Source organism: Hylobates moloch, unplaced genomic scaffold (genome assembly GCF_009828535.3).
Source record: "Hylobates moloch isolate HMO894 unplaced genomic scaffold, HMol_V3 SCAFFOLD_14, whole genome shotgun sequence".
Lineage (NCBI taxonomy): Eukaryota > Metazoa > Chordata > Mammalia > Primates > Hylobatidae > Hylobates > Hylobates moloch.
The window spans coordinates 93220625-93247615 of NW_026652289.1; the positions used below are offsets into that span (position 1 = coordinate 93220625).

General features: G+C 42.1%; 1 protein-coding gene and 1 pseudogene across 4 annotated transcripts in view; one reads left to right on the plus strand and one right to left on the minus strand.

Annotated features, from left to right (window-relative positions):
- Positions 1-660: 660 nt before the first annotated feature.
- Positions 661-2263, plus strand: LOC116482185 (keratin, type II cytoskeletal 8-like; annotated as a pseudogene).
- Positions 2264-17494: 15231 nt separating this feature from the next.
- Positions 17495-26991, minus strand: part of SECISBP2L (SECIS binding protein 2 like) — a 58046-nt gene continuing 48549 nt past the window's right edge. For all 4 annotated transcript variants that reach the window (XM_032174396.2, XM_032174394.2, XM_058427401.1 and 1 more), the window contains 2 exons: positions 25250-25469; positions 17495-21790 (listed from right to left, as the gene is read on the minus strand). In XM_032174396.2, the coding sequence (XP_032030287.1) occupies positions 21108-21790; positions 25250-25469 (903 nt within the window). In that variant the 3' untranslated portion in view covers positions 17495-21107. The remainder of the gene's footprint in view (positions 21791-25249; positions 25470-26991) is intronic.

Consider the following 26991-nt stretch of genomic DNA (forward strand, 5'->3'; position numbering starts at 1 on the left):
ACCACTCATACCAGTCAGAATGGCTATTATTAAAAAGTCAAAAAACAACAGATGTTGGCAAGACTGCAGAGAAAAGGGAATGCTTATACACTGTTGGTGGGAATGTAAATTAGTTCAACCACTGTGGAAAGCAGTTTGGAGATTTCTCAAAGAACTTTAAACAGAACTACCTTTGATCCAGCAATCTCATTACTGGGTATGTATCCAAAAGAAAATAAAACATTCTACCAAAAAGACACATGCACTCATATCTTCATTGCAGCACTATTCACCATAGCAACCCTAGTTTTCTTTAACTAGGTCCCACTTGTCCATAGCAAAGACATTAAATCTACCTAGGTGCCCATCAATGGCAGATTAAAGAAAATGTCATACAAATACACCATGGAATATTATGCTGCCACCAAAAAGACAAAATCATGTCCCTTGCGTTGACATGGGTGAAATTGGAGGTCGTTTTCCTAAGTGAATTGATACAGGAACAGAAAACCAAATACTGCATGTTCTCACTTATAAGTGGTAGCTAAACATTGGGTGCTCACGGACATAAATATGGCAAAAATAGATACTGGAGACTATTGGGGGAGAAGCCAGGAGTGAGGCAAGGGTTGAAAAACTACAGGACCTAGAAGCAGCTTTTCCGTTCCTTCTCGAATCTCTGCCTGGTTCAGCGTGCCTGCCTCCACTCCTACCTCCACCATGTCCATCAGGGTGACCCAGAAATCCTACAAGGTGTCCATCTCTAGCCCCCGGGCCTCCTAATGGGATCATTAATACCCCAAACCTCAGCATCATGCAATATACCCTTATAACAACCCTGCACATGAACCCCCTGAATATAAAAGTTAAAAAAAATTATTGACTAAGCTTGTTGAGCTTCTCCCGAGTGGGCAGCAGCAGCTTCCGAGATGTCCTGGGCACCAGCACGGGTCTGTGTGGAGGCTATGCGGGGCCAGCGTATGGGAGGCATCACAGCCATCACAGTCAACCAGAACCTGCTGAGCCCCCTTAACCTGGAAGTGGACCCCAACATGCAAGGCATGCACACCCGGGAGAAAGAGCAGATCAAGTCCCTCAAGAAGTTTGCCTCCTTCATTGACAAGGTACGGCTCCTGGAGCAGCAGAACAAGATGCTGGAGACCAACTGGAGCCTCCTGCAGCAGCAGAAGAAGGCTCGGAGCAACATGGACAACACGTTCGAGAGCTACATCAACAACCTTCTGCGGCAGCTAGAGATCCTGGGCCAGGAGAAGCTGAAACTGGAGGCGGAGCTTGGCAACATGCAGGGGCTCTGCATGTTTGTCTTGAAGGAGGACTTCAAGAAAAAGTACGAGGATGAGATCAATAAGCCTACAGAGATGGAGAATGAATTTGTCCTCATCAAGAAGGATGTGGATGAAGCTTACCTGAACAAGGTAGAGCTAGAGTTTCGCCTGGAGGGGCTGACGGACGAGATCCACTTCCTCAGGCAGCTGTATGAAGAGGAGATCCCAGAGCTGCAGTCCCAGATCTTGGACACATCTGTGGTGCTGTCCATGGACAACAGCCGCTCTCCGGACATGGACGGCATCATCGTGGAGGTCAAGGCGCAGTACGAGGAGATGGCCAACTGCAGCCGGCCCGAGGCTGAGATTATGTACCAGATCAAGTATGAGCAGCTGCAGACACCGGCTGGGAAGCACTGGGATGCCCGGCGTCGTACTAAGACGAAGATTTCTGAGATGAACCGGAACATCAGCCGGCTCCAGGCTGAGATTGAGGGCCTGCCTCAAAGGCCAGAGCAGAGGGCTTCCCTGCAGTCCGCCATCGCAGATGCTGAGCAGCGCGGGGAGCTGGCCATTAAGGACGCCAACGCTAAGCTGTCCGAGCTGGAAGCCGCCCAGCAGCGGGCCAAGCAGAATATGGCACATGGCACGGTAGCTGCCTGAATACCAGGAGCTGATGAACGGCAAGCTGGTCCTGGACGTCGAGATCGCCACCTACAGGAAGCTGCTGGAGGGCGAGGAGAGCCGGCTGGAGTCTGGGATGCAGAATATGAGTATCCATAGGAAGATCACCAGCGGCTATGCAGGTGCGCTGAGCTCGGCCAACCCGAGCGTCACAAGCCTTGACCTCAGCTAAGGCCTGGGACTCCAGCTTTGGCTCTGGCCGGGCCTCCAGCGCTTTCAGCCACACCAGCTCCATCAGGGCCGTGGTTGCGAAAACGATCAAGACCCGCGATGGGAAGCTGGTGTCCGAGGCCTCTGATGTCCTGCCCAAGTGAATGGCCACGGCAGCCTATCCCTTCTGCCGCTGCCTCAGAGCCTGAGAGGGAGGCCGCTGCGCAGCGGAGCACAGGGAACAGGAGGCCCACCTGAGGCTCAGCCCTGGCCCTCAGCCCACCCGCGGGGAAATTTACTGCCTGGGGGACCTGCCTTGCCCGTGCCTCCAGTTACAAAGCAATTCCATTTTTTTTTTTTTCCAAAATAAAACCTCAGCTAGCTCTGCAAAAACAAAAACAAAAACAAAAACAAAAAATAAAAAAACTATGGGGTACTATGCTCAGTACCTAGGTGATGGGATCATTAGTACCCCAAACCTTAACATCGTGCAATATACCCTTATAACAAGCCTGCACATGTACCCCCGAATATAAAAGTTAAAAAAAATTGAGTAAACAATGCTTCAGTATTACACTGAAAGGACATGCTGCCTACATTTTTGCCTTATTCTTAAATTTTTAGTGATGTTTAAAAACCTATCACTAAAGGAGACCAAAATGAGGGAATTTCAAGCACCAGTCAATAGACGTATATGGATAGATACATACGAGTAGATATATTAGCATTCTAAGATATAATTCTCCCCTAGAAACCACCTATATGAATGGCCTTGTTGATAAAGCAAATAATGAAATTAGAGAGGAACTTTCCTGAAAGGCGAATTCCATCCGATGAGCTCAGTGATTTTTCAATCAAAAATAAAATTTGACCCACTGGGTGTAGTCTGGTGATCCAAGTGTAGCCAAGACTTTCATTTGCTTTTCAGTTAGGTTTTCTCTTGGTAGAATCACACTGGCAATGTGGTTAGACAGAGGCAATCTGCAATAAGAAAAAGCCACTGGTAGCAGACAGACTTGAATTTGATTCTAACCATTCCATCAGCTGATAGTCTCTAAACCTTGGCTTCCTCACCTGCAAGTGGGTAACTCTAAGTATCAAAAACAATGGAGCACTGTTCCCAAACCACTGATTATCTGTAAAAATGTTTTCTCCAGTTTATATAGAAATAGTAATAACCTTAAAATACATGGGGGAGAAGGAGAACCTTATAGTGAAGTTCTATTTAAATAGTGCTTTTTTAAAAAAAAAAATTGAGATTGTCTTTCCTATTTTCTGTGTGTGGTAAAATGTCTTTTCTGTTACGAAGTAATGGCAAACATGGATACTAGGCAGTTTTTTAAATGGCTCTACCTGGCAAAACGTAAGTTAGCAACCCTATTTCTATCTCCAAATGATTTTGGATATGCTCTGAGAATCACTGTAAGGGAGTCTGTGGATTTACTTTGTGAACTAAAAATACGTGTACGAAGTGAGCTATTATTGCTGTAGTCTCCCAAAGTGCCGTTGCCTGTGTAGTGATGAAAATATCGTCCAGCTGGTCCTAAAGATGCCTAAAGAACCCATACTAAAAAAAAAAATGCTTTTTCCCAGGAGACTAACTGGGACAGGCCTCTCACAGAGAGACAGGTCAGGGTCTGCTTCTGGGTTAAGCCCCAGACTTCTTTTTAAGAAGAGGAATTTTATCTTACAAGACTTTTGCTTTTAGTGGGAAAAGTGAATAGCATGGTAGGATTCTCTCTTTATAGAGACTAAGGAACCTCTCTGGCTTAAGAGTAAGTGATGACAGGGAGGAATGCAGTTTGCTGCAGGAAAGCAGGGATAAGAGAAGGGAGGATCTAGTGCAAATTTGGGAACCTGTGTGGGGCTGGTGGAGCTGGAAATGGCCAGAAGGGGCAACACAGTAGTGTTTGCATGTGGGCTGGGAGAGCCAGGACTTCTGTCATGATAAATAGTGCTGAAATAATCCCACGGAGACTGGTCAGCTTCTTGAGCTGACCACGTTTTAAATTTCTTTTTTCATTTTGCATAGAAGTACTTCACTGATAGATAGGTTACAAAGATAAGTCAGATATGAAAACTAAATTCATCCTTAGCCACAATCCTTATTCACATTTTAGCGACAAAAACCACCTCAGGCTGCTTTTCCCCTATACATATTTTTTTCAAACAAAAACAACACAATATTGTGCATACGGTTTTCCACCTGCTTTTTTTTAACTTAACAAAAAAAATCTCCATATCACTGAATATACGATGTTACTTTAACGGCTATATAGTACCATTGTGCAAATGTCGCATAATTTAACAAATCGGAGAGGGGGATTTAGATTCCTACATACACACACACAATAGGACAGTGATAGCCATTGTTGCTAAATCCTTCCATACAAAATGCTAATTGCAGACGCCAGATAGCGGGTATATAGGTGTCTATTGTACCATTCTTCAACTTTTTAGCATGATTACAATTTTTCATAGAAAGATTTGGCTGAAGAAGTTTTTTTTGACATATCCTCTCACAGATCCCAATCTAATTATCTCAGAATGAGCTCTCAGAACGAGCTCCCAGAGGTAGCATTGCCGGGCCCCGGGCTGCCTGTTTTCCGACTGAAAGGCGGGCCGCGGAGGAGTTTCCCGGATGAGCTTCGGCCGCGTGGGCTCCCCGCGGGCAGGCGCAGCGCCCCCTCGGTGCGGCGGCGGGAGCTGCAGGCCGCCGGCTCCGCGGCCTCCCCGGGCTCTGCCCTTCTCGAGGAGCCCCGGCGGGCGGCGGGGAGAGCGTCTGGTCCGCGCTTTCGCACGGTCTCCCTGAAAAAGACCAGCGGAGCACCCGGCTGCCAGGCGCACAGCATCAAAGCTGCGGGCGCCCCTAGAAGAAAAGGGCCAGTGTGCATTCCGTGAAACTCCAAACCCTTCTCCAGGCACAGCGACTCAGGGGGAGGGGAGCGGGGGCTGGAACTGCGCTTTCACAGTGTGGGCAGTCAGGCCCCGGGTGCCCCGCCGGGACAATAGGGCCTCAGTGCCGGATACTAGGCGGCCCGGGGGCCTGGTGGGAGCATAAGGGAAGCTGTGTCTCCGCAGCACTCAAGTTCACCTTTGTCTTCGGAGTCTAAGTCAAAGAAGGCTAAAGAAGGAGCCTGCAGGCTTTCCTCCCTCGTCATGGGTCTGGTCGATAGGAAGGGCCAAGTTCTTTCCCCAAGATGCTAGGAATTCAGATGAAAATAGAAATGGGCTTGCCTGCTAGCTTTGACAGCGGTCAGTGTTTCTATCGAGAGCTGAGTCCTCTGGCCGGGACCTACGAGGAGGGAGACGCCAGTAGCAATTACTGTAGCCAGCGGTCCGGAAGGCGCCTATGCACACGTGTTGTATATCAATGCGAACTTGCCCTGGTTGGGGAGAAGTAGCGGGTGGGAGGTGGGCAAGTTTCTTCCCACCAACTATCCGCTGTCCATACTCCGCTACTGCCTCTTCCCCAGAGAGAGAAGCCGCCCTGTACTCTGGCTGATAGCAGCAGCCCACTGATCAGTGGTGGAAGGTGACTTAGGCTACCGTCCTTATACTTGGCCTTGGCCGTTTTCTCCTGGAGTTGACACAAGATCAGCTGGCTGGGGTCAGGTCTCTATTGCCACTTAAGGGAAAACAAAACCTGGCTCTTGGCTGAATTGCCTAAATAATGCCAATGGCTTGCACCAGACAGAGGAGTAGCTGTGATTGAAGAGCAGTTCACAGTCCCTGCCCTGCAACACACGCACATCCACACAACCCAGTTGTACATCAATTTCCTAATCCTTCTCTTTGTTATAGAGGGTCAAGATAGTTAACAACAACAACAAACAACCAAACCAAACAAATAAATAAACTAACACACAGACTTTTTTTTTTTCAACTTTTATTTTAGGTTCCAGAGTACATGTGCAGGTTTGTTATATAGGTAAATTGCTTGTCATGGGGTTTGCTGTACTGATTATTTCATCACCCTGGTAATAAGCATAGTACCCAATAGGTAGTTTTGAAAAATTTTCTACCCCTTCTCCCCCTCCCCCCTCCCCCTTCCTCCCCTCCCCCCTCCCCCCTCCCCCCCAGGCAGGCCCTGGTGTCTTTTGTTTTTTGTTTTTGTTTTTTGTTTTTGAGATGGAGTCTCGCTCTGTTGCCCAGGCTGGAGTGCAGTGGCACTATCTCAGCTCACTGCAAGCTCTGCCTCCCGGGTTCACGCCATTCTCCTGCCTCAGCCTCCAGAGTAACTGGGACTACAGGTGCCCGCCACCACACCCAGCTAATTTTTTTGTATTTTTAGTAGAGACGGGATTTCACCGTGCTAGCCAGGATGGTCACGATCTCCTGACCTTGTGATCTGCCCGCCTCGGCGTCCCAAAGTGCTGGGATTACAGGCGTGAGCCACCACCCCCTGCCTGTTTCCTTCTTTATGTCCATGTGTACTCAATGTTTAGCTCCCACTTATAAGTGAGAACATGCAGTATTTGTTATTTCTGTTCCTGCGTTGGTTCTTTTAGGATTATGGCCTTCAGCTTTGTCCATGTTGCTGCAAAGGACCTGATCTCGTTTTTTTTTATGGCTGTGTAGTATTTCATGGCGTATATGTACCACATTTTCTTTATCCAGTTCACCATTGATGGGCATTTAGGTTGATTCCATGACTTTGCTATTGAACACACAAACTTTGAACTCTTGATCTGAGTTTTATTCTGACTTTACCACTTACTATGACTTTGGACAACTAACTAACTTCATTCAATTGTGTTAGTTTGTGAAGTGAGCATATGAAATCTGCCTTATAGAGTTGCTGTGACAATCAAAAGTGAAAGCATACTGAACATTCCTAGCACGGTAGTAAGCTTTCAAACAAAGGTACCTATTTATTTGTTTTTCAGATAAAGGTATCTTTTATTTGTTTTAAAAAATTTGATTATTCCTAATATTGTTCCAAATGGATTTGAGGCTACTTACACAAATACAGAGAGTACTATGACGTAATAAATGAATACTTTCAAGTTTTGTTCTGTATACTTCTGAGTTCTTTTCATTATTTACAACAAGAACATATTATTCATCCATTAACTTATGAAATAAATGAATGTAAGAAGCAACTGATGAGAAAAAAACAAGAAGGAAATTAAGGTGAAAGCAGTGGTGACAGTATATAAAGTGTTTCACAGAAGGGCAAGTAAACTTTCTAGAAGTTTAGGCTGTCAGTCTAATTCTGAGCTCCCAAGCAAACATGTCAAACAGGGGAACATGATCAGTTTCATAATTCATGCTGTTCACTGATGAAGCCAAACCTGTTTCTCAGGGTCACAAGCTATTTCTTTGGAAAACTCTCTTGAAAGTTTTTGTGAAAATAAACACTGCAAGAGAGATTAATTTAAACAGTTAATTGAGGAGAACCCTGGAAAGAAAGTCTTGGGTAAAATACCTGTGCTCAATGCCTTTAGGTGAAGGTGGAGGGTGGAGATTTAGGACATAGTAGCTATATTAGTCTGCTCAGACTTCCATGACAAAGTGACACAGGCTGGGTAGCTTTAACCACAGAAATTCATTTTCTCACTGTTCTGGGGGCTGGAGTCCAAGATCAAGGTGCCAGGGTTGGTTCCTGGTGAGGCCTCTCTTCCTGGCTTGCAGATGGCCGCCTTCTGGCTGTGTCCTCACATGACCTTTCTTCTGAGCATGCTTAAAGAGAATTCTGGTGTCTCCTTCTCTTATAAGGACACCGGTCCTGTCATATTAGGGCTCCATCCTTATGACCTCATTTAATCTTAATTATCTCTTTGAAGGGCCTATTTCCAAATACAGTTACATTGGAGGTGGGAGCTTAAACATATGAATGGAGGCAGGGGACACAATTCAGTTCATAACAGGAGCCAAAGTGGGGAGGGAGGAGTGTCACTAGAACACAGGGAAGGAGAGCAGTCCAGACCTGCCATGAGGACCTTATTTCCTCAGGACACAGCCTAATTCTACCTGGTAAAGAATGTGGAGCTAAGAGGCTCTTTGTCACAGGGTGAAACTTGGGCAGAGTCTGACAAGGGACCAACATGTGGCATCACTGCATGTCAACGTGAGGACCCTACTGACCAAATCCCTGGCTTGGAAGCAAATGACCTCTGTGACCTCGGGCCAGTCACGTAAATGCTCACAGCCTCAGTTTTCTTATCTGTAAAATGGGGATGATAATACCTACCTAGTTTACCTCAGAAGGTAGAAAATTGAGCTACAGTGAGGAATAGCAGTAGTGAGAAGTAATTCCCAACCTCACCTGGCCCACCCACTCCAACTGTATATAAGTATTATATATAAATATTATGTACAACTAATAAAATGAAATGGCGGATGTCAAAAGTGCTGGGTAGACTACAACCTGCCATGTAAATTAGATGTAAGGGATATTCTCAACAATGCCACCGATGACAGCAGTAGAAGCTATACACTCAGCATCTTGTCAGTTCCACACCCTCCTTGGCTGTGGGTGTGAGAGGCGTTGCCTGGCCAAGGTCAGCATTCATTACAGCTGTGGCAATGGGAGGCCCCCCAAGAGGACTGCCCTGTGATCTCTGGGCTGAAAAAGAGACCTTCTTCCCCTCCATGCAGTAACGGGCCCAACTACTTCTACCTCTGCTCATAGTCTCTTCCTCTCTACCCTCCAGTCTCCCTCACAAACTGAGATGTTGGGAAGGCACTAGCAGATGGAGATGGAACTTCACATCCTCTTGAACCAGATCAGGTCCCAAGCCAGGCACATCCCTTTCTCTCTATCATGGCTGTGAATGAATAATCAGATGTGTAGTGAGACTTTGAGGTCTGTCCAGCCACGGGGATAGGAGCTCCTTGAGGATCCGAGCTGCCATCTCTGCTCTGGCCCGGGGTGTAGCACAGAGGCTCGGGCACAAGAGGGCTCAGCACACATCTGAAAATGTGTGAGCAAGTGAATGTCACCTACGAAGCGCCCCAGGTCCTTGATGTCTTGGTTTTAGTGACTTTTCTCTGGGGAGCCAGGTGATAAAAGAATGAGAAGGAAATTGCCATTTCTGTCTATGCCTGGGAAGAAGCTCTCTGAGCCTTGATTTTCTCTTCTGTGAAAAGCGGGTAACACAGTTCTCGGAGGGAGTTTGAGCATTCAGTGAGAGGATGCGGGTAAAACATCAACTACAGGGCCCGGCACGTGGCCGTTCTCATGTCATTGGAAGGCTTGCCTTCTCCATGTGCCACCTGGGTGCCTTGTACATGTTTCTACAGTGGCATTCCTTCTGTACGATTCTGAAAATCACCCTTTATTGAATGTCTATCAAGTGCCAGGCACTGTTTTAAGTGCTGTGCATTATTTCACTTGATGCTCACAGCTCTATATTATTATTCCTATTTTACAGATGAGGAAGCTGATGCTCACGGCAAGTTGAATAACTCATTCAAGATGAGATTGGACCACAAGAATGTCTTACCTGCAGGTAAGAGTCTATGCTCTTACTCTCTTTGTGAATGCCTTCCCAACCATTCTGCTGTAATAAATATAAAATATAAAAGCATTTAGTATAACATAAATATAAAAATAAATAAATTTGTATTTTTAGATCTCCTTCTCCAACCTTAAGTTTTAAACATTTTAAGGGCCAATGCCTTTTTTCTCCAGTACCCAGGACAGTATCTGGCACATAGTAGGCATACAGTAAGTAGCCACCATTTATTGGACACGCTATGTGCTAAACATGTCACAGACACTCTCTCACTTACGTATTAGGAATCATGATGTCCATTTGTCAGATGAGAAAGCCAAAGCCCAGAGAGGTTTTGTCACATGTACATGATCGATACTAAGTCTGTCCTAGATCTGCCTGACTGCAGAGTGCCTGTGCACTGAACTATAAGATACATCGCCCACCTTCCACCCAAATGAGCATTATTGATCCTTTCGGAATGCAGCTCCACATGGGCTGAAGTGGAAAATACATAGTTTAAGAGGATAAAAGCTGTCTTTCATTTGTGTTTATGCACATGCACAAATACACACATATAGATGTATTTCCATACACGTATCTATTGTTGGGATGTGCATAGATGGGCTCTGGAAGGCTGCATATTTAGGGAGCTGCCTTTGGGGAACAAAGAGAAGCAGGAAAGGGACTTGCTTTTCATTGTACATCTTTTGGTGTCTTTGGAATTATGAACCATGTGTAGATATTGTCTATTCAGGAACAATAAAAAATTTTGAAAAGACTGCTATATGTTTGGTGGAAAAGACACTGGATCCAAGAGACTCGGGTTCTGATCTTGCCTCTGCCACTGGATACATTTGAAGAATAATCAGATTTATTTTCAGTTTCTTTGTCCATAAAATGGGTATAAGAATCACTTCCCTTACCTCCCTCACAGGGCCACATGAGATCATTTACACAAAAGCATTTTTCAAGGTGTGAACAGCATTGCACATGGAATACATTATTATACCATAGTGGTATCATTAAGGTCAATTCCTTGATCCACCCACTCTGGCAGCCTGAGGACCTCATAAAGAGCAGCATGGCTTTGCCAAGATAAGAAAAGAGGTTTGGAGGCTTATCAGACATCTGTGGACAGAGGGCCATGGAGCACCAATGCTACATCTTTCGACAAAGTGTTTGCATTTCTTCTTCCATCACCATCACACACCTACAAAGAGCAGTCTCTCTCCTCTTGAGAGTTAAGAACATTCTGGTCAGATGGCCAGAGGCGGGGCAGCTCCTTTCCAACGAGTGGAGATAAACATGGTGAGGATGGGAGACATGTGCTGGTGTCTGGTGGTGCTGCCAATTGCTGATTTCTGCTTGGGAGAAGGAAGATTCCAGGTGCAGAGAAACTGCAGCACCTGCAGTATCGTGGGGTGGCAAAGTTTGGCATTCTCTGCCTTGAGAGTTCTATGACCTCAACTCAGCAAGCACAGCTATTTTAGCAAAAGTAGAATTGGGCGTTGGAAGGAGCCTGAGGGAAATTCTAGTTTCTGAGTCTCAGGATGCAGGGACAAGAGCACAGCCTGGGGATTGGTGGATCTGGAATCCCAGCCCTAATATGCCTCCATAGAGCTAAGTGGCCTTAGCCAGATCCCTTCACTTCCCTGGACCTCAGTTTCCCCATCTGTAAATGAGGGGCTTGGACTGAATCATCTTTACGATTCTCTCCATATTAAAGATCCCCTAACCTGGGACCTCTGTGTTGGGGAAACATGCCGCCTGCCCTGTGTCTCTATTTGACAGATTTCGGGAGTGTGCTGTGTTTTCTTATCCCTGTCATTGCATCTGGAGGCCATAGCCAGGAGAGTGTCTGTTCTGAGACATCAACACCCAGCAGGGGAAAGTGCTGCTGACCTGCCTTTGCACCGGGAAACCTTGATCCTTGATTCTCACACTGCCCCACTGGTGGGGAGTTTGGGTAGGAGAAAGACCGTGTGTGTGTGTGTGTGTGTGTGTGTGTGTGTATTTATATGTGTGAGTAGGAGGGGCCAGGTAATTGGAAATGTGTACTTATTTTCCTGAATTATACACTTTTCTCCTAGAAACAAGGGGAATTCAACAACAGTTTCAATGTATTTCACTGTTGATTCAAAAGCTGAAACGCATTTGTAGCAGCATAGTTTCCTATAACTGTGGGTGTTTCCTATCATTTCAGCTCCAACACGAGTTATGGTTAAGGGTTTCTAGGGCTTAGCTTGGGAATATAATGAGCACTTTAATATGGCTACTCTGGGATAATGTTCCATGTTTCAAGCAATTTAGGAACTCTCAGTACACAGCCATGTGTGAGATGGGGCAGCCTGTGTGTCTGTCAACTCTGCCAGGGCACTAACTCAACCGTGGCCCAGAATCAGCATCAACCAACACTGATTTGATTAAAATATAACAGAGGGTCCTTAGTTTGTGGCTTAGTAAGTCTCCCTATGTCTTTCAACAGTAGAATAATCTTAAGAAGGGAGCTTCTTCTTTGTAGACAGGGGCTTTGTGTTCCATTCTCTCCAGAATTACAGGAGCTGCTCAGGCATTTCCAAGCCCCTGTCCAGTGATTCTCCTGAGGGACTTGGTTCCAGGGCAGCCAGTCCCTGGGAGGTGGCTGGTGTATCCTGCAGAGGGTTTCTTGTGTCTCTTTCAGAGATGCTACTCAGCAGGGCAGGCAGCTGGACTCCATGTCACAGTGTCTTAGAAAACTCAGTCCCCGCCACCTTTGCTTGATTCAATTGTGTGATAGGGCCAGACCACCGAATTCCTTTGGCCTCCTGTTCGCACTTGAGTTGTGCTTTTCTTGGAGTGTTCACTGAGCAGCCCTTGCCAGAGGTGCCTCCCTGCCCTTTTGCTCCTCACACGCCTGCCCACATGATGGGACGAAACAAGTGGGAGACATGGGAGGAGGTACTGGCACGTGATCAGAAGCTCCAGGTCAAACTCTCTTCATTCTCTTCCCCAGGCGGTTGAAAAAAACACTTTTTTAAAATAAGGCCTATTGTATCAGGAAGACCTGGATGTCTCTGGCTAAGCCAACTCCGGAACATTACAGAATATATAAACATGTGCCAGAAACAGAAGTCAAGAGCATTTGACAACTCACCATATGAACACATGCCCACCTTCTTGGGGCCATGAACCTATATGGGACTAATGCGGTCTCCCAGGATTGAGTTAGTGCAGGGCCTCTCAACCTCTGCACTGTTGACATTTCAGGCCAAATAGTTCTTTCTTGTGGGGTGGGGTCGCTCTCTTGTTTACCATAAGGTGCTTAGCAGTATCTCTGGTCTTCACCTGCTAGATGACAAGTAGCCCCTTCTTCAGTTGTGACAATCAAAACTGTTTCCAGACATTGCCAAATGTCCCCTGGGGGTGAAATTGCCCCCGGTTGAGAATCTGCGAGTTACAGCAGTCCAGGTATTCCTTATGTGCCTCATCCTCCTGGACCTTCAGAGTTTCAGCAACATAGATTATGTTGCACATTACATGAAAAACTAGTTCTCCAGGATGTTCATAGTTCCTGCACAGAGAAAGTGCTCCGTGACTAAATTTGGAGAACTCTGTGTGCCATGGTCCAACATGTTGAGGAAATGCAGCCTGATATATAATAAATCCTTCCTTCATGGAGGGTCAAAATACATTAGGATATTGGAGGCTGTAAAATGTCTGACAGTAAGGAACCCTGTTCAACACTGCCTGACCCAGATTTTGCTTTTTCTTGGCCAAAAATGACTTTAGAGATTCCTCTTTTAAAAGCCAGACACCCCAAACCATTTGAGCCAAGCTCTCTCAGTCCCAAGTCCAAAATTCCCAAAGAAAAAACACATTGGCCCAGCACAGATCAACTGTTTCAGGATTTCCAGACTAATCAATGGTTTCGGGGTCATTTAACTGCCTGCTCCTGTTGCAATTAAGAGATTATATCGCTGGTGGCTGTGTGAGGCATAAAGTGTTGTTCCCCAAAGAATGGATGTACTAACCAGACGAAACAACAGATGCCTAGTTAATACTACTTTAGTACTGATTTCCTTTCAAAGTTCATTTTTCTTTCTTTATGCTTTTTTTCTAAGTGCCTGAGCAGCTTCATCATCTTGATTCGTGTTCAGATTTCTTGGAAGCTGGTGGCAACTAACCTAAATTGCTGCAAAAGTTACAAGTACATGGAAACATTTTTTAAATTCTAGAATTAAAAGAGACAGTTTGTTTTGTCAATATTTCCACAGACTGGGCTACTGTAGGGGCCACTGCAGCTGGCCAGGGTGAAGTTGGCTGTTGATACAGGTCCAGAGCTTTCACTATGTTGGATTCCAGATAGTTGCCCCTGTGCTACCATTTAGAGGTTTGCTACCGTGCACTGGCAATAGTGTTTGAAGAGGTGAAGCAGCCCTGAGCAAAGCAGGGGCACCACGATCAGCTTACTCAATTTCTATTCTGAGCAAGGAATGCCATTACTTTAAATACTGTGTTCTGGTTGCTAAGGAAACCAAATAAGTGGGTTGCTAACACAATCTTAGAACTTTCTATGAAGATTAAAGCACTTTGCTCTAGCTAAAGAGCAGATGGGAGAGTCATACATGGAACCCGTATTTCTCACTACCTGGGGGAGGGTTAGGCCGGGGAAAAGATGAAGAGTTTTTCATTCATGGGAAGAAATAAAATTTGTAGCTCTTGGCTATTTAACACATAGTTGTTATTTGCTAAATCAATCAAGATAGGGGTTTAAATCTGGCTTCCAGTTCCATTTCCACTACTAATACTTCTTTTGTTTGTCAATTTATTGAAGTCAGTGCAAAATCTGGGAAGTCAGTTATGGGATAGAAAATAGTTGCGTTTTAGTTGGCCCATTCCTTTTGGTTATTCTCATAAAATATTTTAAGTACATAAAAAGCTCTACACAATTAAGGAAAAGTAGTGTTGACTAAAGCACAGCATGAGCTAAAAAAATGCAAAGTGGTCAGTCTTGCTTTGTTACTTTCATAGCCTACTTTCTGCATACCTGCATACTGCACACCTGCATACTGCACACCTGCATACTGCACACCTGTGCCACTCTGCTTTCTCTGGCCTCCAGTTCAAATTTTAGTGGGAGGTGGTGTGGGGGAGGGGTGGAGCGGGAAGAACTAAGGTGATCAGTCTAATTGCCATGACCCATTCTGGGGACAGGACCCATCCAGGCCACTTTGAGGGTGCTGGCAGTCTTTGGCTATGGTAGCCTTAGAAAGTGCCCAGCTCACATCCAACTCATGACCATCCTTGACCAAAAAACGGCCTCACTGTTTCTCTGAGGAGCCAAGTTCTGATTCATCCAGTACATCCCCTGATAGAAGAGGAAATCAAGAACCAGAGATTCGAGGGACTTGCCCAATATTAGAGAATAGAGAAACAAGAATTCAGGCCTTCCCAAACCCCAGTACTGTCAAAGCATCCAGGCTTGCTTCTGGTGGTGCTCCTCCTATGCATCTGCATGACTTCTACCACTGGGCAGAGCTTAGTACGTTTTTTAATATGTAAAACCACAACAAATGTATCATCTCTGGAGATAAAAGAACTGGGGGCAGGAATCACGTGAGTGTAAAATATTGGACGTCATCTCAATTTTAGAGGTTGGCCAGAGAATAAATATCTCAGGCTTTGCAGGCCATATGGTCTCTCACCTCTGCATTGTAGCACTGAAGCAACCATGGACAATACGTAAATAATGTGTGGCTGTGTTCTAACAAAACTTTGTTTACAAAAAGAGGCTGCTGGGCAGCGTTGGCCCACAGGCTATAAGGCAATAGTTTGCTGATCACCTTATCTAAAAGATGACATCATTTAATTGGTACACTTTATTAGGAAAAGAGAAAATTAAGGACATAGTTTTATCTTTCTTGGTCATCATGGTGTTTGAGTATTTGTAAAATAGGAACACAGTAATTTCTTACCTTTCTAATTACAGATGTTACAAGATTTGTTAGAAGCTCACCATTTTCCTTACAATATTGGCTTTAAGAAGGGGGAAGCAAGGAAAAGGAACAACGAGAGGGATGATGACCTCTAATATTTCTGTGATTGAGAAGCCACTATTTTAAAAGTTTTCTCTCATTTCGCTTTATCCAGAGCTAACAAACATTAACTGCTTTAATTTCAGTTCAATACTCCATTCTCAAGCTGAGGGTTTACAAGGCAATGAAATTCTCTAACTCAAACAGAGAGAAGACTGAGAAGGGTGAAAACAATTACCTGGAGAAATCTGCACAGTGAAGTAGGAACCGCCTTACTCACATCACTCATCCCCTGGTAGATGAGGATGCAACTGACACTGCCTCCCATCAGAGGCCTACCACGGGAATGCAGTAGCTATTATCTGTTCCCTCTGGGTAATTAAAAGCCATGGCTAGATGAAGCACTCATTCCTTCCACAGAAACCTGTTACGCCAGCCTCCAAAACCAGATCACAATTCCATTCTTTGGTTGGTTCCTCAGTAGTTAAAGAACATCATGCTCAGCCAGAAGCTCCAAATTTCATGCAGCTCATTATCTTATTTGCTCCAATCCTCTGCTTCCAACTGAAACCTTAGATACAGGTACAGCCAGTTTACAGTTGCACAATTATCCAACCCATTTCTGCAAGAGTAAGGGTCACCTTGCTTGCCACATGGTTGCTAAATAATTACTCAAAGTGTCAAAATGGAAGGACTGGGAAGGGATAAATACAGAGATTGAGACTGGGTCCAGAACTGAAACATCTCCCATTTCACAAACCATACTCTGGCTCTGCAATCCACAAGGCTGCCACTGATGCCTAATATATAAGCCAAGTGTAATATTCCATGACAGTAACATCAGAAGAACCCAAATCAAGCCAAAAGTACTGACTGAATTGCTAATCTAGAAATTTCACATGACCTGACTATTCAACATGTCTAAATGTTCTTTCTAAAATGAAATGATACCCATAGGTATGGTTCCCAGTTCTGAGCTTAGACTCAACTAAGCACCTTTAATGGCAAGGCCCATAGTTCAGGTTACTTCTCTTTCACCGTTTCCTGCTTTAAAAAAGTATTAATATTACACGTAGCTTTTGACTATTTTCAGGTGCGACGCACACCCTCTTCTGGTCAGTTAGGAGAAAAACTGATCACTATTGGAAAAAATTAGGGAGTGGTACATGTACTGGTTAAAAAGGAAGTATCTGATACAACTGATGAGGCATCCTCCTTCTCTTTGTGATCACCAAAAAGTTCATTTCTTTGTTATGAAAATTAGTATCCTATTTTCTGACAGATGAATGTACTCTTTTTCAGATTCCCTACATTTCACTGTGACATAGTGAGAAATTCTGGGGCTACTTAGGGAAAGGGCGATGAGGTGAGGCCCAATAACTTTAGTCCCCAAGGCCCTCTTCAGTCCTCCTGGTTCCACATTCCCGAAGACACCCGAAGGTGAAGGAAGCATGTTTGCTTTGCACACCCTGTGCACTTTGTACCAAGACATAACAAAGTGCAGTGATTGGGGCATGGTCTGTGGTATGGGGCTGGGTTAACATCTCCGTGACTCTTCTATCATCTGAAAAGTGAGAAATAGTAACCAAAATCTACTTCAGAGGATTGTTTTAAGGATTAAGTGAGTTAATACTGAGAAAAGACTTAGAACAGTGCCCAGCACAGAGGAACTAATATAAAAAGGTGAAGGAATCTGTAGAAGCCTTCTCCTAATACCACGATGGTCTCTGGCTAGACGCCTGGGCCCATGCCACAGATCACACCAACCACCGCAGATGGAGATTTTTATTCTTAACTCCTTCGTGCCGATTGTACAGCCTTTTTTGGCAACCCCATATGACCACCAATCAATACTCAAGCTGGACTCTTTCTTCTGTTCTGTCTTCTACATGTGGGGAGTCATGAACTCTTTAAGTATCTCTTCTGAAAGGACAGATTTCATTTCAATAATCATTTTATTAGTACAGAAGAATCCCCACTAGTATTTACATAGTGCAAAAAAGCTGTTATTACCCCCCAAATGTGATATAACAATTATCCTTCATACAGCAAAAGATGAAAATCCCTTCATGTTATAACTCACACTAATTTTGCTAGTTTTTTATTAGAGCATTACAATTAAGACATTAAATTATAAACTTATGTGGTATATTTAGAAATTAAATTATAAAATAATACAAATACTTTCAAGGTGTGATGTGCCAACAAAGTTTAAATTTTTCTCATTAGGATTCAGATTTCAGATTAGGCAAACAGTTTGGTTGATTCTGTGATGCATGTAAAGGTTGGAAGGGATGAGGGAGGAGGAAGATGTCTGTAAATAAATTATTTCACAGAATTTTTTAAAATCAAAAAAAGATAAAAATTTTTAAATGGGTTGATGTTCTAACTGTTGGCCCAACATACAGAAAATACATGACAAGGGTGTTTTTTTTTTTTTTTTAAGCAAACAGCAGCTTTACAAACAGTAATACTTCTTTATACATATATTAAAGTAACAATGTGTTAAGATTGAACAGTTTCATGTTAAAGAGTTGAAAATGAGTGTAGCATTCACTACTCATTTGCACATTTCAATTCCCACCCCTCCCACCTCCCCCAGCTTATTTAAAATCAGACAAGTACATATTTGGATATTAATTTCTCAGTATTTAAACTATGTGAATTCCTTTTGACTAATTCTTTTCCAAATACTGGAATCATATAAAATACCATCTCTGCAAAAACGACCTCCAGTCAAAGCCAGTAAAAACTTCTCAATGTATAACACACATTACTTTTCCATGTTTAGTCAAAAGAAATATATTACATCATTTACAAACATATTTAAACCAAAAATTAAGCTAATATGAACATTTGTCTTTTGAGAAGTAATCTTCACAGCAAACAAACCTACTGAAGAAATCTAACTTTGGAAGTGTAATTCATATTTTAGTTAATATACTTATATACTGAAATAGAAATCTATTATTAATTATTGCCAGTAGAACCACCTGCACACATTGAGAGAAAAAATCACTATGTTTTTTATTTCTTGTGATGATGAACCAACCCTTACTCTTCCCACTGGATCTCTTTATGGGTCTTCAAAGAGCCAACCATGACCACTTCAAAAAATATATGAAAACTCTCCTAATTTTCACAACTCCTCCAAAGCCTGTAATTCAATATTCCAAAATTTAAAGGAAACAAGTTATAAAGACATTATTAATATTTATTTAAGCATGCTCTCAAAATGGTAACATTTCCTTTAATAATTCTTGGGTTGTCCTCTAGAGGTGACCTGTCTCATAAAAAGGCTATGGTCCCTTGGATTTGCTGGCAGAAGAGGTACTGCATATGCGAGAGCATTTACCGAACATATAAATAAACACTTCTGAAGTCTATAGCAAAACTAAAAGTTAACCAGTGTTCTGAAGATTTCCTCAACTTCTCTTTTGATACAAATGTCAAAAATCTAAAATGACAATTCATGTTCAGAAGAGATATAAAATATAAGAAAACTGTGAAAAGCCATCATCTCAAGGTCAAGAGTTATCTGAATCACTGACATCGAGCAAAGGAAATTTACACCATAAAAAGTATGAACAGTTTTTAAATTCACTTTAAGACTGTCAGTAGTTCAAAACCTCTATCATTTCTTTAAACCAACGAACACTTCCAAATGTGTAGAGACAGTAAGATCTGCCATGTATAAATCCATGAGTACTATTTCCGAGGCTTCATTCCTTACCTGCTGCGTTCCTTTAAATATTGGATATTTAGTGCCTAGGAAGTCTATACTGGAGAACAGTTTAGACAGGACAGTGTAAGAATGTCCCCTTTTAGCACAATAATAAAGTTGATTGACTAACATTTTCTACACAGCAATGCTCCTAAACTTTCACAATTCACAAATACTAAATCATCAACCAAGACTCCAATCTCTCCAGTAATTAAATGCCAGCATTATAAAACATCAAAACTAGCACAGTAGTCCCAGTGAGTTCAGTAAAGAATCTGCCCAATTCTTCTCTCCTGCCTCTGTGAGGCAAAGCCCTGCCCCAGATAATCAGGGCAGGGAAAATACCCCTTCCTTCTCGGTTTTGTGCCTGCTTATGGAAGCTTGTAAGTGGAAAACTGGCACACACACACGGATGTGTGCATGTGTGTGGGGGGGAGGTGGGGGGACAGTTGGGGGTGGTGGGGAGTTGGATGGAAGACAAAAAAATTACATAGTTTGTCGCTCTTCCACCATTACATAAACTTGTAAAGTCACTGAAGTCCACGTGGTGACTGACTAGCAAATAAAACATTTAGCTCATTTATTGTCTCCTAAGCAGGTATACAAACTCCTAGAGAAGGGCAGAGATAAATAATAGTGAATAGAGAATTAATACCTACATATCTGTATACTCTAAATCATCTAATAGTTTCAGCACAATTAGAACAACTTTCTCTTATCTTCTAAAACTTCCTCATCTAAGCCTTGATTATCAGGATACATGTCACAAGTTGTGCAAAGTTCCTTTCTCTGACCTCCTGACAGTAACTATGGTCATTGCTATGTGGAAGGTGCTCAAGGCTAGGTGCAAAATAGGTATTTTTTAAAAGGTGAAAGAGTTTTGCACTCAGGACAAGTTTGGATACTCAATCAAATCCATATCTCAAATCAAGAGTCCTGAACCACTAGCATGCAAGAGAACACACCAGTATAAGACTCTGTTTCTGAAGAGTTTACGTGTAAGTGCAGCAGTCATACAATCGGTTACAGTTATTCACCTGTCAAAATGTGCCTAGCTTTTTGTAAATAAGTCTATGTACAAGAGCATTCCTGAGGTAAGTAAGAAGCAAATATGAGACAGAACCTGGAGGTCCTATCATGGGTGACTGTTCACTATTATAGACAGCATCTATCACTTTCCACAAATGAGGCTAGCTAGCTATAATCTAAGATGGTGGCTCCACTGCTAGCTGAAGTTTTGAAGGCTCTGTTTTAGCCCATCCCAACATTAATTAATTACAATAATCAGTGACTTCTGACTAAACATTTGTGGACCACATAAAAGTTGCATTGATTTTGTAACATACAACACTGGTGGACTTAGTTACCCTCACCCTTTCATTTAGTTTTCTGACTCCACCCCCAGTTCTTTTTTAAAGAAGCCCAAACAACTTTTTGGTCAAATTAGAGTAGAGGAGGTGGAGTCCTGAAGCAAACACTGATAACTGCTTCTATCCTTAGAACCTTGTTCTTTAACTTTCAAAATGACTTTTAAGTAAGCATTTGACATTTATTTTCTTTAAGATCTGGTCTTCTTTTTATCATTATTTTTGATTACAAAATAAGCTGAAACAGATCTGAATTTTCCACACAGTTCTTAGAAAGACACTTAGATGCTAATTAAAAGCTAAGCTACAGATCATAACAAGTAAAAGCTACAAAAATATTTGTTGGGAATTAAATACGTATATTAAATACTGGACAGTGCAAAATGTTGAGATGAAGCATAAAAGGTAATGGCTGCAAGCCTTCCACAGCTGGAGATAGAGAGCCGACATTTCCTGAGTTACGTAGCTTGCGTTGTGTAATGAGAATCAGAGTGCTCTTTGTTGAGCGAGCTGCAGTTGCTGGACTTCTGCTGCCCAGGACTGGCCTGCTGGTCAGCAGTCCATGCCTCACTGTCCATCCCTGGCTCCAGCAGCTCAGGCGCCTCTGCTTCCTCTTCTCCACTTTGCTCTACATTGTCTTCCTCAGAACCATTAAGGGTTTTCCCAAGCTGAAGGGTTTCCATAGTTCTCTGGGTCTCTGAGACCCAAGACTCAATTCTACTATTGAGCTGCACTTCTACAGATATGGGTTCATGAGTATAATCTTCCTCCTCCTCCTCATCTTCATCTTCTTCTTCTTCAAGCATGCCAGGTACAAGAGTGCTGGTGGTGCTGGTGATGGAGGAATTCAAAAGATCTCGGCAACTGCCATCCAAAGAGCCAGTCTCTGTACTCTGCTGTGAGGCCCATTCCAGGTCATCTGGCTTCACTTCCTCTTTATCACTTGCTGTGGATTTCCCAGCACTTGTAGCTGAGGTAGTACTGCCTGTAGCCACTAATGACAGCTGCTTACCAATTGGGGGTGTGTCAAATGGAAGTTTACTGGGTTTTTCCGAAGTGCTGTGCTTACAGGATACCTCTTTCTCATTTTCTGATGCTTCCAGTCCATCTGAAGTTTCCACCATGTTTCTCCAATTTGTTTCTACAAGTATCGAGCAGATTTTTTAAAAACCAGAACACTGTTTCAAAATCATGCAACTCTTTAAAAAACCCCCAAAAAGAAAGAACAACAAAATTTATAAATTTGTTGGCTTAGAAACTGACTGGAAAAATTACAAATTTAGTTTATTTAGTACTACTTTGAGACAGAGAGAGAGAGACACACACACAGAGAGAGAGAGAGAGAGAGTGTGTGTGTGTGTGTGTGTGTGTGTGTGTTTCAGATGGGGTCTTGCTCTGTCTTTTAGGCTGGAATGCAGTTGCATGATCTTGGCTCATTGCAGCCTTGACCTCCTGGGCTCAGCTATCCTCCTATCTTGGGCTCCCAAAATGTTAGGATTACAGGTGTAAGCCACTGTGCCCAACCTAATTTAAGTGTTATAAGGGGAAAATAATTCCCAAAAATGTACATTCAAGATAAAGAAACAGGGAGGTAAAAATAAGTATATTAACGCTTCAGAATGCAAGAGATCTTATACCAACAGGAGCTCACTGGCATTCATAAATAAAATCCATATATTCATGAAAATCAATGAACTGCCTAACTTTTTTGTAGCCTAGAGGTGTACTGGGCTCAAGGACCCACAACCCAAGAGATAGAAGAGCCAAGATGTCCAGCAATAATAATTCTGATTTCATGTGTTTGTACCATGCTCACTCAGCAAGTTATTTAAATTATCTTTTGGCCTGTAATGGGACATGTGTTTCCAATTATAAGCAAAGAATCTATCCATGCGTTTCTAACATCTGTGAAAGGTTGTTTTACAATATATCTATATAGCTTGGCTTACAAAGTGATTTTGGAGGACAAAAAAAGTATTATATACTACAGTGATGACAAACTAAATTATTTCTCATGATAGGAAATCAGTTGAAGGCAAAAAACGTACCAAGAATCAGTAAAGATCTCTCACCCCTCTATTTTTTCAATTTTTTTTAAAAAATAAAAATTCTATCATATTGACATTACAGCTACTATTTGCAGTTTATAGGTATAATATTCTAATCAAGTTGTAGCAAACCTATTCACGTTAGTATGTTCAATATGGTCATCGTCTATGGACTATATATTGATAGAGAACATGTTTTGGGCACTTTATCATACACTGTTTGGGAAAAAATTTCTTTCCTGAAGCTACTTTAGTGTAGAATGAGTCCTTTCCACTGTCATTTCTACCTCATGAAAAAAAAATCACCTCCTCCTATATTCTCATTCTCAGCTAATGACATTATCATTTACACAATCTCAAAGCAGAAGAAACCTTATAGTAACACTTGATCCTACTTTTCTCTCTTATTAATATTACATCCCTTTAGCCCACTGAATTCATCACTATACCATGACACCTGTAGCTCAAAAACTACTACATCTGTTTACTACTGCCTTAGCTCAGGCCTTCTTTTTCTTGCTGTTCATTTGTAACATTTTCCTAACTGGTTTTGTGAATTGATTATATCATTGTCTAACTGGCTTTTTATCACCCTAGGATAGAATCCAAAATCCTTGGCGTGGCACAGCAAAGCCCTTCATGATCTGGCCCTTATCTATCATTCTGGTCCTATTTCATTCTGACCCTGAGCCATGGACTACACACTCCATGCTCAGTGTCATCTAAATTCTCAATGTTCCCTAAAGATGGAACACAAGCTATATACTTCTTTCTGTAGATGTGTTTTCCTCCTTTCCCCTTCAGACTCCTGTTCATCTTGATAACCACTCTTAAATGTTAGTTCCTTCATGAAGTTCTTCCTGACTCCTGAGAAGGCAATCGCTAACCTGAACTCCCACAGTACTTTTTACATATACAGTCAAAAGCCTTGTTTTGTGTTTGCTGTTTCACCTTCCTCATCCCTCCTCACTTCCACTCCAGCTCATCTTTGTGTCCCTATTACTGGTATATAGTAAGTGCTGGGAAAACAAAACAAAACAAAACAAAAAAACAGTCTAGTAAGTGAAAAATTTCCCACATATATTTAATTATGAAAAAAACTCTGAAAGGCATAAAATGTTTAAAAATTTTAGATGCACATTAATATTTCAACAGTTTTTTTTTCTAAAGAGAAATCCAAGACCCCGAGATTAACTGATTACACCTAAAACCTTTAGGCAGAGTATAGAAAAACCAAGGCTTCAATCTTTGAACACTTTGAATCTGGTGCTTTCTGAAAACATCACCTCAATCTCTGAGACTTTCGTTTGACACTACTTGTGTTTATATGTGCCCATATGAATATTATTTGTTACTCTGTCATCTGCCCAAACCCACAGCTTTATAGGTTTCTCTTATGGCTTGCCTTTGAGATGTGGCATTTCACTATACAGAGAGGATCGTGCTCATTTACAATGTTAGCACTTTCCCTTTATCTTCTTAATTTTCAACTAGTATCACTCCTGCAAAAGAAACATGTCTGCCTCTAAACCAGTATCACTCATCCCTGGCCAACAGTTTCCTAAGGGCCCACAACGACTTGTTAATTGCCTCTGCTCTGGAGCTTTACTGAAAGCATTCCAAACATCTAACTACAACCGCAGGCAGGCAGGCTAGGAAGGGGAAAATGGGAAGAAAATGAGGACTCAGTTTTTTTACATGTTAAATTTTAGGTGGCAACAAGCTGTTTGATAACCTCCCAGAGAAAAGAAAAAAAGAACCAACAAAGAGCCAAATGAAAGCAGGTGGCTATATTATTTAAAATTTTTAAAAAAGAAGAAAGTTACATAGGGAAAACAAACCATAAACTAAACCAAGAAAGAACTAAAGAGCTCAAAGTATTATAGAAATAAGGCAAAGAAACTACTGAGATGTAGACTTCAATAAATAAATGTTAAACATTAAATACTATTTTTTAGTCTGTATCTCTTCTTGATTACAATCAGACTTTACTTAAGGCAAATATCACGTCTAGGTTTTATAAGCTTAGAGTGAATAATATTCAGGTCTGTAGTTTACTTAGTACATACAACATTTAACACTTTTTTAAATTTTTTTTTTCTTTTTAAGACTAGTCAAGTGCAGTAGTGAGAAGGGGGGAAAGAGCAGAACAAGGAGATTGATCTATAACTGACTATGAACAAATTAGATAACTCACTACCTTAAGACCAGCCCTTAGGAAATATAAAATTTTAGTAACTGAGCATAAAGTATTGGAATAAAACTTCCTAACGTTTAGTTAGTGATAGGTCACAAGTATGGTGTGTTTTGCTTTTTAAAGCCCCTGAGGCTTTTATAAAGATTTGGAACTGTGATTAAATTCCAGGGTCTCATAAGAAGTCTCAGTCCCAAATATTCTCCTGATTTTTAATGAACATGTTTAATGCAATGTTTTAAACCAAATTTCGAGCAACATTTGAATAACCAAGAATGATAAAAATAAAAGGTAGAATAGAAAGTCATTTAAATCATCTCACGGTTTAAGTCATTTAAAATAGTATTCAACAACTTACCATATTCCTTTTCATTTACTTCAGAGATCGGTTCAGAAATAACACTGCAGAAAGAAATGGCACTTGCTGCAGAGGGATTCCGAGAATGTCCCATGTGGTGTGGTACCTTCTTCACATTCTTTAAGGCTTCCTCAGCCTGCTCCTGTTCCATTGCTGCAACCATATCTTTATATGCTTTCCTGGCTTCCTCAGTGAGTTCCACTAACTTATTAAACAGGCTCTGAAAAGAAAGAGTATTTTGATTAATCCATGTTACACTTTTTATTCCTATTAGGGATAATAAATATCTCTACTGTTTGTTTCAGGGTCAGACACACTTTCGATGAGGACAAAATCCAAATGGTATGCAAACCACAGAACCTTATGAAATTACTCTGTAACTTACATTTACTGTTTATTTAATTCTCACAAGTCTGAGGAAATTTCTTGATTCCAACACTAGCCACTAAATGTGATATATTATAAGTGCTTACAACATTCAACAAGTGCACTCTTCCTTTAGTGTCTGCCACTACAGAGGGTACAAAGATGACTGAATATCAACTCTACTCTCAAGGAACCTTCTATGTGGCTGGAAAAAGACGGTAAGAGACGCCTATAATCCAAGGCATAACACCTTACATGCCTTGAGAGGTGTAAAGAGTTATGGCTTTAGATGAGGCATCAATTCTAAACTGCTGGGCATCACTGAGGAAGTCATGAAGGGAAGATGACATCAGCATTGGCCTTGAAAAGGGTACAGTTTTGAGGGGTGAAATCAGGGCCTTCAAAGCCAAATACGCAAAATCATTAATAAAGCTACAGACATAAGAAAAGTATAAGGCTTTTTAGGGGAGCAGTAAAGAATTTTATCTGGGTTAGAATATAAGGGAACGAGTGTATTCTGAGTGATGTTCAGGAATGTAGAAGAACATGGCAGTCTCTATAGGCATTAAGTTTTCCTGTAATGTTTACTTTTTGGAAGAACCAGACGAAGACCAAAAGTAATTTGGTGATAATATGGAGAGCTAGGACCTTGAAGATGATGAAAAGATAACACAAGCTAGAAAGGCATGACTACTGGGCCAAATGCAAATTAGAATATAGAGCTTGGAAGTAGAATATGGAGCTAAAACACCAGATGTTCTTTCACTGCTGAAACAAAAATAGGAACAAAATAAATAATTTCCGTGAAGTGGTAGATACACTAAGCATATTCACATTTAATGAGATGGCAAAATTCGGCTGGGCACAGTGGCTCACGCCTGTAATCCCAGCACTTTGGGAGGCCAAGGCAAGTGGATCACCTGAGGTCAGGAGTTCGAGACTAGCCTGACCAACATGGAGAAACCCCATCTCTACTAAAAATACAAAATTAGCTGGGCGTGGTGGTGTATGCCTGTAATCCCAGCTACTCAGGAGGCTGAGGCAGGAGAATCACTTGAACCCGGGAGGTGGAGGTTGCGGTGAGCCAAGATCATGCCATTGCACTCCAGCCTGGGCAACAAGAGTGAAACTCCGCCTCAAAAAAAAAAAAATAATAAGATGGCACAATTCATATAGCATTAAAGTTGTACTTCAATAACCATGATACCTAATGATGTCCAAAGATTTAAGTTTCTACAGCCACCAGAAGGCCAATCTATACGACTTCTAGTTATGCCATAATTCTGGCATAAGAGGAATGCATCCCATTCCTGTTAAATGTCCAATTTAGTATCACAATGCAACATACTCACAACATTAAGTAAAGAATTTCAAAG